This window comes from Brassica napus, chromosome C4 (assembly GCF_020379485.1).
Source record: "Brassica napus cultivar Da-Ae chromosome C4, Da-Ae, whole genome shotgun sequence".
Taxonomy (NCBI): domain Eukaryota; kingdom Viridiplantae; phylum Streptophyta; class Magnoliopsida; order Brassicales; family Brassicaceae; genus Brassica; species Brassica napus.
Genome location: NC_063447.1, coordinates 22,468,624 through 22,479,900, shown reverse-complemented (window position 1 = coordinate 22,479,900; position 11,277 = coordinate 22,468,624). Strand labels below are relative to the sequence as shown.

The following is an 11,277-nucleotide window of genomic DNA, read 5'->3' as shown; positions in this document are numbered from 1 at the left end:
GTCCAGAAATTCCGCCGGAAGCTCGTCAAGAAATCTTGCCGGAAGCTCACCTGGAAATCCCACCAGAAAAATTTACTACTGACTGGTCGTCGGATAACAACAACTCGTCACGCGCAAAGAAATACTTTGACTTGATGAGAATAAAGAGAAATGGTGGAGTTTCTTATATAGAGAAAGAAAAAGGAGGTAAGTTTTCTAAGCTTCTAATGTAGGACAAAATAAAAATAAAATAAAATTGGGCTTTCATTTTAATAAAGCCAAAAAGGTTCCACCAAAAATCAGGATTGTTACAGTTCTTAAGACTAGAAATTCTAGTAAATTCATCAAAAACAGAGATCACTCGCTTTATTGATCGTTTTCTCCATCTACAAAATCATATCACGTCACTAGCAAAACAGAAGTGCCTTAGAGGAAGATTCTTACACCGAGAACAGTAATGTTATCGTAGACACTAACCTCCACTTTTGTGAGATTTGGATGTTCGACTTGCACACTTTTATAAGAACAAGTATTGTTGTCACTGTTCAAAATCTGTATTATTCTCTTATGGTTATAAATGACCAATCAAATTTGCAACAGCTCTTACAGGCTCATATGTATTAGATTGATAGCTGTGGATACAGAGTTTCATGTAGCTTTTCAGCAAAGTATTCTCATTGGATTTATAGAGAGAATAGTTGCGAAGAAAGACTAAACTACTACATAACTTTATTATTCTCTCATGGATCTGAAACTCACTCACTCATGGATAGTCCGGAAAGGCTTGTATGTCTTGACACTGCTTATCAGTCCTGCGATGGATCCAGCAGCAGCTAAGAGTGATACGATCAGGCAAACCCAGCACAGCACTTTCAACCCAATCCATCTAGGAGAGTACTTCTTAACCTTAGTCTGTGCAATATTCATCTCGACAGGGAAATAAACGGTTAAAGGCCAGAACGAAGCTGCTCCGATAAGACCCAGGATGGCGTTGAAGAAAGGGAATATCATAGCTACAACAGTTGTTATAACCACGTATGCTGTCCTCCACACCAATCTGAAGATGCTGATGTTGAATTTTCCAAGGAAAGGTACGTTTACTGAATATTCAGAAGTGATAAACTTGTTGTCAGGCCAGTTTCTATTGCATCTCTTCTCAACAAACTGGAAGATCGGCTGCGCAAACACCTGCAAAATCATGCTTCTTTTTTCATTAGCTGAACAGATAGATTGTGCAAAAACCAATCTCTCTTTTTTGCTTTTTACCTGATAAGCACCGATAAGGTGGAAAGCAATGCATGCGTTTGCAAAGTCAATGAGCCAAAAGGGCTCGTAAAACCCGAAATCTGTGAGGAAATCTCCAGGCGCTTTGTTTCCAAATGCAGCATAGCCGAAACAACCACATAAGATGTAGAAGAAAGTGGTGGTTGATACTCCCAGAAGGCTTGCTCTTTTCATAGATTTGTTTTCTGCTGGGCTAGATTTCAGTGTATCCTGCAAAAATTATCAAGTTTTCACCAGTTAGTAGTGTATGCAAAATCTACATTTCTTACACTTTCATCAAGTTTTGTCTAGGTTAAGCTTAAATCTATATTAAACCATCACCTTCTAGTCGACATATAAATTTTTTTTTTGTATGAAATACCGTGACACTGTTGATAAGAATTATTTCATTTGTTTGATGTGGAGAATAGACAATATCTTTGAATGCAACTTCTTGTCATTAATATGCACATGTTATGTATGCCTTTAAGCTAATAGACAGATTCTCTTATTTTTTACTCTTTTGAGTAAAGCAAAGAAAAGTGGTCCACACGGAATTTGATTGTAATTGTCAATTATCTCTAACCACAATACTATCGACAAGTTCATATTCAAAGCTATCAAAAACTCACTAAAAATTTTGATTGATAACTTACCTGAATCTCACAAAAAATAAACAAACTTACCTGAATCTCACAAAAAATAAACAAACTTACCTGAATCTCAATGAGAACGGTGGCGTAAGCATATGCAAACGCTATGTCACCAACCGCTTGAAACGATCTCCATATCTTCTGAGTCGCGGTTACATCAACTCCTACCACCGTACCCGTCATATTCGTCTTACCCACTTTCCCACCTTTACATATCGTAACATATTAACCGTTAGTTTTGTAATCTTGTTTACGCCTTATTTCATTTACTATTTACTAATGGACCACTTGGTCTATAAATTGTTACAACAGTTGATATGTTTAGTAATTGCAATTTTGCTACTATATTTATTATGCACCTGCGACGGTCGCCATGGCTAGACCGATCCCAATAGTTGCGTAGGTGAATGACATAACCGCAGCCATAATGGAGAGAAAAGAGAGCTTGTGAAAGTTTGGGATTTGGCTAAGAATAATCTGAATGATCCCAAAAGCCGCCATATAGGGATAGCTCGAGAAAGTACAATCTGCGTGGTGCCCTTTATCGTGGAAACAGTTTGCTTTCCCGATCGCTCTGCGCAAACACCATAACCACATCAGTGAGAAAATTACTGTTGATATAGTATATTGAGGATATATATACGAATATATTGTCGTATATTTCCATATGTTCGGTTATGTAAATATTCCTTTTATCTTTGGGTACATATTGTATGATATTAGGTCACATAAGTTTGTATATATATCTTGGGTCTGTCGACCTTTATGAATACAAGAAACTATTTCATTCTCTCTAGGTTTCTTGACATGGTATCAGAGCTATAAACAAAAATTTTTATCTTTGATTTTCATATTACTGTCTGCTCATCTCTCTCTAACTCGTAAAGATGTATAGCCATGACGGTGATGACGTGACTAATGAATCGGGTATGAAAACTACTTCTTCACAATCTCGTGTTGAAGTCCAATGGAGAAGGATATCTCCGTATGATCTTTCCTCTAGCGACAACCCTGGCTCGGTGATCTCCCAGCCATTACTCGAAGGACCTAACTACATGAATGGGCTACTAACTTGCGTATGGCGCTTAAGGCAAGGAAGAAATTCGGTTTCGTTGATGGTACGCTCTCGCAACCACATCCAGATTCTGATGATCTCGATGACTGGTGGACCAACAACGCCTTGGTTCTATCTTGGATCAAGTTAACCATTACTGAATTAGTTCGCTCTAATCTCTCGCATCTTGAGATTGCGAGCGACTATTGGGAACACATACGACGTCGGTATTCTGTGAACAATGGACAGAGAGTTCAAAGGATCAAAGCAGAACTAGCGACTTGCAGGCAACATGGCTTGTCCATTGAGGCCTATTACGGCAAACTGATGCAATTATGGACTGCTCTTGCAGAACATCGAATCACCAAGAACTGCGGCTGTGCAATTGGTGTTAATCTTGAGAAAGAAAGCGAAGAGGACAGGCTGCACGAGTTTCTCAAAGGACTCGACGAGTCACTCTACGGATCTGTTAAGTCTAATCTTCTATCACGATATCCTCTTCCTTCTCTCGACGTCGCGTATAGTGCCTTACTTCAGGACGAAGACTCAAAACATACGACTCGTGTTCTTGATGGGAAAGTCGAAACGATGGCTCATGCAGTTCGCACAAACCATCAACCCAGCTCCTCGCCTTCTTCGAGTAACTCGTTTATCTCCAAAGAAGAAAGAATGAAGCTTACATGTACGAGCTGTGGTCGTAAGGGTCACCTCGCATCGAACTGCTTTCGTACTCTAGGGTATCCTGAATGGTGGGGAGACAGGCCTAGAGCACGGTTATCTTCAGCTACTGGACGTGGAACTAACACAACACAGCGTTCATCTACTGATCTTGCTCGAGCAAATGTAGTGTCTCTTACTCCCCAACTGCAACATTCAGGCAGTACAATTACTTCCTCCGACCGTATTGGCCTTACTGGTCTCACCGATGACCAGTGGAAAACATTGGTGACAATCTTAAATGAGCGCAAGACACCGGCAAATACGTTGACTGGTATGTCTTCTAATTTTTCTTGGATACTTGATTCAGGAGCTACAAGCCATATGACTGGTTCACTCGGTTCCTTGATTGATATACTTGACACGGCTTCATTGCCAGTAAAACTGCCTGATGGTAGAATTACTCTTGCAATACAGCAAGGGACAGCAGTTATGAGTTCTACGCTTACACTTCCGAACGTTTTATTTGTCAAGGGACTTCAATGTCACTTGATTTCTGTCTCTCAGTTAGCACGCCAGAAAAAATGCTTATTTCAGATCACTGATAAACTTGGATTGATACAGGACCGCATTACGAAGACGCTGATTGGAGTGGCTAAGCAGTCTGATGGTCTTTATTTTCCATCCCTTGCAGGAGCTATTCATCAAGACAAGGCAGTCACCGCAGATGTTTGGCACCATCGCTTAGGACATCCCTCATCTAAAGTGTTGGATTTTTTATCTATTTCACTATCTAATAATAGTGTTTCTCGAAATAAGGCGTGTGAAACTTGTATTCGCGCCATACAGACCAGATGTTCTTTCTCTACGAGTTCTAATAAAACTAAAGCTTTGTTTGAATTGGTGCATTGTGATGTGTGAGGACCTTACAGAACTCCAGCTAGATGTGGGGCTAGATATTTTCTTACTCTGGTTATACCTCTTGTCAGCTAAAACTGATGTCTCCAAGACCATTCGAAACTTCATCTCCATGGTTAAATGTCAGTTCCATACGAAAGTACAAAAATTTCGAAGTGACAATGGAACTGAATTCATGTGTATGCAATCTTATTTTCGAGAAAAAGGCATTGCTCATAGACATCATGCGTGGGCACGCCCCAACAAAACGGTCGTGCCGAGAGAAAACACCGTCATATCCTGAACGTTGCTCGAGCTCTACGTTTTCAAGCTTCACTTCCAATGGGGAGAATGCATCCTGACTGCAGCCTACATAATAAATCGCACTCCCACTCCCTTACTTGCTGGGAAAACACCATACGAACTGCTCTATCACATGCCACCTCCACTTACGCATCTTCGAGTATTTGGCTCGCTCTGTTATGCTCACAATCATAACCATCGAGGTGATAAATTTGCAGCACAGAGTGTTAAAGGTGTTTTCATTGGTTATCCTCATGGTCAAAAGGGATGGCGTGTTCTCAACCGCGATAAAAAAATTTTACAACTAGAGATGATGTCTTTTGTGAATCAGACTTTCCGTATGCATCAGACTCTTCCGTCCCTGCAGTGTCGGAAACACCATCTCCGACTATTACAGAGACTTCGCATGTCCCTGAGGAACTTACAGCTCCTACGACCTCTGTTATTCCTCCATTACCTCCTACCGAACTCGACTTACCCACTGCTCAACCAACTGAATCTTCTCCTGATCCATCTTCTACGACTGAAACTGCTGCCGATATTAACCCTGAATCATCATCTTCTTCGCCGGATGGTTCTCCTGATAAAGTGTCACCTACGGTAATCACAGAGACAGATTCAACGTCCCATGTCTCCTCATCGCAACCAGTTACAGATACTACTGCTCCCGTCTTAGACTTACCTCTGCACCTGAGACTTCGATACAAGAACTTGGACGTGGTCTTCGTACAAAGAGTATACCCGCCAAGCTTCAAGATTATGTTCTCCAGACCATCTCACCTGTCGTCATCACCTTTACCAAAAATCCTTATGGTCTTGAGTTTTATGTGGACTGCTCACGTTTCTCTGAAAGTCACTGCCAATTTCTGGCTGCTATCTCGTCTTAAAAAGAACCCACTTCTTACCGACAAGCTATTCTTGATGAGATCTGGCGTAACTCAATTCAAGATGAATATGTGGCTCTTGAGGACAACGACACTTGGATTGTCGTTGACTTACCTCCTGGTAAACACGCTCTTAGCTGCAAATGGGTCTTCAAATATAAATTTCGCGCCGACGGCACAATGGAACGCCCTAAATCAAGACTGGTCGTTTGTGGGAACAGTCAGGTTAAGGGTGACGATTATAAAGAAACCTTTGCCCCGGTCGCAAAAATGACTACAGTAAGAACCTTTCTCCAAATTGCAGCGTCTCGTAACTGGGAAGTTCATCAAATGGACGTTCATAACGCGTTCTTACACGGTGATTTGAAAGAAGAAGTTTATATGCGTCCTCCACCAGGCTTCAAGGGTTCTGATAAAAACAAGGTGTCTCTTGAAGAAGTCACTCTACGGTTTAAAACAGGCTTCCCGCTGCTGGTTTGAAAAACTATCTTCTTCGTTACTAACATACGGATTTACACAGTCTCTGTCTGACTACTCTCTGTTCCTCATGGATCGTGGTACTGAATACATTCAGGTTCTTATTTATGTGGATGATCTTGTTGTCTCAGCGAGTAACCCTTCTCTATTGGCATCGTTCAAAGCTTATATGAGTCGATGCTTTCATATGAAAGATCTTGGTGTCTCAAAATATTTCTTTGGTCTGGAACTTGCTCGTGGTCCTCTTGGAATTTATCTCTGCCAAAGAAAATATGCTCTTGGTATTATCGAAGAAACTGGTCTCTTAGCTGCTAAACCAGCCGCCTTCCCAGTTGAACAGAATCAGACCTTAGCTCTCGACAAAGGACCTGACCTTGCAGACGTCGCTGCCTATCGACGACTTGTTGGACGTCTGATCTATCTTGCCGTTACTCGTCCAGACCTTGCTTACTCGGTTCATCTTCTTCCTCAATTCATGCAGAAGCCCAAACTTGCTCATTGGAATGCTGCTTTACGAGTTGTGCGTTATTTGAAAGGAAATCCAGGACAGGGTATTCTTCTTCGAGCTCACACTGATCTTATGTTATCTGTTTGGTGTGATTCTGATTGGTCAGGTTGCCGCACCTCTCGTCGCTCTCTTACTGGATGGTTTATTACTCATGGTGGCTCTTCTATATCTTGGAAAACACAGAAAAAAGACTGTGTCACGTTCCAGTTGTGAAGCTGAATATCGAGCAATGTCATCGACAGTACATGAGGTTCTTTGGATACGCAATCTCCTTCGTACGTTTGGAATTAACTTCATGTCTCTGATTCCTTTGCATTGTGATAGCAAGTCTGCAATTTATCTGGCCGCTAACCCGGTCTTTTACGAGAGAACGAAGCATGTAGAGAACGACTGTCATTTTATACGAGATGAGATAGTCAAAGAAACCATCGCAACCATACATGTTTCTACTCATTCTCAACTCGCGGACATTTTCACGAAGCCACTTGGACGCAAAGGATTTGATGAGTTTCTTCCCAAGTTGGGAGTTCTTGATCTTCACTCTCCAACTTGAAGGGGGTATTGAAGATATATATATACGAATATATTGTCGTATTTCCATATGTTCGGTTATGTAAATATTCCTTTTATCTTTGGGTACATATAGTATGATATTAGGTCAAATAAGTATTGTATATATACCTTGGGTCTGTCGACCTTTATGAATACAGTAACCGGTCTTAGAGTAATAATAACATGTTCACGCATAGTTGACTTACACCAGACTAATAGAAGCAGTGATGGTGTACCCAACAGTGATCCCTATCAGATTCCCATACTGTGCCACTCCACAGAGCTGCACTTTCCTACCACCTGTGGATTTACAATAATGAAAACTAGATTTTGACCCGCGCTTTCAAAGCGCGGGTTTATTTTTGTTTATTTTTTCAATTGACAAATATTTAGTAAATGTCACATTTTCATATATTTGTGTTTTATTTTATAAAAGACTTAAAAATTTTATCTTTATTTATCGTATTTCATTTTAAATGACTATTTATGTTAAAAAAAATAAACTTTATTTTTTTAATGAATTAAGTTGGTATAACTCTGATAAATTAATTTTATTATGGGGTTAATATTTTAATTAAAAAATTATATACTTTTAATAAAGATTTATACTTTTCAATAAAAAAATTCAATTATTTTTATGAATGCTTAAATTATATTAAGAAAAAAAAAAATAATAACTAAGAATAGTTGAAAAAAAATTATTTGAACTTCGACTCAAAGGTCCAAAGGAAAAAAAAAAGGTGAGAATTGAATCTGATTTTTAATAGGCCCAAATGGCCCAAGAGAGATTTGATTTGGGCTGGATCCAAAAATAATGACCCAATATAGATTTGTTATTAATATTACTTAATTGCCCTTAATGAAACATGCAATGTTAGTGAAGGAAACATGCCCCTAAGGTAATTATGACAATAGGATCCTGCTTTAATAGTATAGACTAGATTTTGACCCGCGCTTTCAAAGCGCGGGTTTATTTTCCTTTTTTTCAATTGACAAATATTTAGCGTCATATTTCATATATTTGTGTTTTATTTTATAAAAGACTTAAACTTTTTATCTTTCTTTATCGTGTTTCATTTTAAATGACTATTTATGTTTAAAAAATTAAACTTTATTTTTTTAATGAATTAACTTGGTATAACTCTGATGAATTAATTTTATTATGTGGTTAATATATTTAATAAAAATAATTATATACTTTTAATAAATATTTATATTTTTCAATGAAAAAATCAATTTTTTTTTATGAATGCTTAAATTATATTAAGAAAAGAAAAAAAATTAATTAAGAATGGTTGAAAAAAAAATTATTTGAACTTGGACTCAATGGCCAAAAGGAAAAAAAATGTGAGAATTGGATCTGATTTCTTAATCGGCCCAAATGGCCCAAGAGAGATCTGATGTGGATAGTGGGCTGGATCCGAAAATAATGGCCCAATATAGATGTGTTATTAATATTACTTGATTGCCCTTAATGAAACATGCAATGTTAATAAAGAAAGGGCAGGGTAAGGTAAAAAAGACAATAGGATCCTGCTTTAATAGTATAGATATTACGTAGTCCGTTATTATTTAGGGAATTTACTAATGTTCTAAAGCTATTATTTTATTTTCTGTTTCATAAAGAAAAAACAAAATACTCTACGGAACTATAGATAATAATTCCACCAACATCCAAAACCAACAATGCTGTTTAATTCCTGTTTTCCTCGGGTTACGCAATTTTGGATCATTGTAAACAGTAGTACTAAATTTTATCGATATTGAATTTTTTTTGAAGATATTATTGAAAGATAAAGCCAAAGTTTCAGCCTAACTAATAATTTCAACAACAATAGTAAATTTGGAAGTTAAAGACGGTTACCACACTTTTACATTGAACACAATCTTTTACTATAGAACTTGTAGGACTTTGAATTCATAGTTTTTCTCTTAATGTTTATCAACTATTTAAATACTATTTTATAGAGTTTCTACATTATAAATTTACAATCCTAACTACTACCAATCGCGAGAACAAAATCTCAAATTTATTGAACAAGGCAACATACTTTCATATTGTTTTAATTATCATCCTTGTGAAAAACATCCTAATTATTCATCTCACTGACCATAGTTGTATAGTTTGAAAGTAAAAGGACAGTTACCGGTGTTTCTATGTTCAGTCAAAATTTTAATACCTTTTCATAAAATTAAATTATATATTACAGAGAAAAATTTTGTTTCAAAAAATGTATTTTTTATATTTTTAATGCATGTTTTATTATATTAAATTTTTATTGATTTAAGATTATAAAAAAATTAAAAAAAATTATGCTAAAACATATGAAAAATCTAAAATAGATAAGATTTTGAAACGGAGGTACAGAGCAGTTGTAGTAAATCCACTGCCTTTCTAACAAAACAGATTGGCAGGGATTTACAGAAAATGGTTGGAAATCTAAAGTTTCATTTACTTTATCTACAATCCTAGCACAACCAATCGGATGCACATACAAGATTCATTCTCCTAACTAAGTACTACACAAAAGTAAGTTTCCAATTTAGTGATGCATATTTCTTTTTAAAAACAGAATCATGCTTTAAGAAGTAAATTCTTTCACATGATTGAAAATTTGGTAAATAACCCTTTTTCCAAAACAAAATATTAGTTGGTATATAAAGTGAATTTAGTTTTCAATCCCCTTTACAATAAACAAGTGAAAAGAGAACCAAGAAAAAGAACTTACCGAGGTAAGAACGAACAACGTCCATGTAAGTGTAGTTTCGTTTTCCGGTGACGGGATCCGGCGCACGGTAGCAATCAGCGAGCATCGTAGAAGTGAAATAAGTGATAAAAGAAAAAATGACCAAAATCAAAAGCCCTGCGATCCAACCAAGCTGAGCTATCGCCCAAGATAACGACAAAACTCCGGAGCCTATCACCGCCGTGATAATATGCGCACTCGCCGTAAGCCACGTCCCCGTCCTCTTCTCTCGGCCGTCGTCATCCACGTTCTTTGTAGGATTGGACTCGGCGAAGACGTCGCCAGATTCCGCAGCGGGGTGCTCGTGTTCGGTGTTGAAACTCTTCATAGTGTGTGACACAGAGAGAGGAAGAAGCAAAGAGGAAAGAAAGAGAGAGGAAGAAGATAGATAAGTAGCCTTTTTTCAAAAAAAAGAAAAGAAGATAGATAAGTAAATGAGTAAGTAGAGATATCAAATGAAGAAGTCTGGTTATAGTCAATAGATTTGTGTTTACATAATAGCTTATATATAGACTTACTTGTACATGTATGCCTATATAATATAATGTCGCTTGAATTTATTCCAAAAAAAAATATAATGTCATTGTAGCATATATGCCAGCGAGACGTATACGTAAATACGTGTTCAGTCCAACTTTTATTTCTTAAAATATATTTTGTAATGTCTTTTTTTCAATGCGGCTTGGGATATGTGACTGTTCTCGACCAGACTTTGACCCCACTTACAACATCTCCAATATATATTCCATATCTGTTTCTATAATAATGTTAAGCAAAACTGTTATTATTTGTTCTTTTAAAACAGAAATTATATTTTTATTCTATTTACAGAGGAAAATATAGTATTTCTCAATTTATATTTTATATTTAAAAGTTTACTATTTCAGATAAATATATAGAAGTTATGGAGAAAGAATAACAAAATATATTGTAAAGAATAACAAAATATATTGTAAATAATTTTACGCATAAATGTGATGTTTCGTATGGTATTCTCATATAAATTTCTTATACAATACTTTACGTGTTATGTAATATGCTTCTACATAAATATAACCGTGTGAGTTTTTCAGGCACTACTTTACATCTTAATAATATGCTATTTACCTAAGAGTAAGCATGTGAAATTTTCATACAATATTTTACATTTTATGTATATGCTCTCTGTCTAAAAGTAAATGTGTGAACTTCTCAGGTAGTACATTGCATGAAAATGCAAAATAATGTCTAAAACCTCACATGCTACTCTTAGACATATAGCATATTACATAAAATGCAATGTATTGCTTAAGGAACTCACACA

General features: G+C 36.9%; 1 protein-coding gene across 1 annotated transcript; it reads right to left on the bottom strand.

The window, feature by feature from the left end:
- Nucleotides 1–590: 590 nt before the first annotated feature.
- On the bottom strand, nt 591–10,334 carry LOC106396725 (amino acid permease 1-like). The gene is given in 6 exon segments (NM_001315799.1): nt 591–1,167; nt 1,246–1,473; nt 1,959–2,101; nt 2,255–2,469; nt 7,434–7,527; nt 9,957–10,334. Coding segments are annotated over 6 exon segments (1,455 nt in total). The 5' UTR covers nt 10,303–10,334; the 3' UTR covers nt 591–738.
- Between the last annotated feature and the right edge of the window lie 943 nt (nt 10,335–11,277).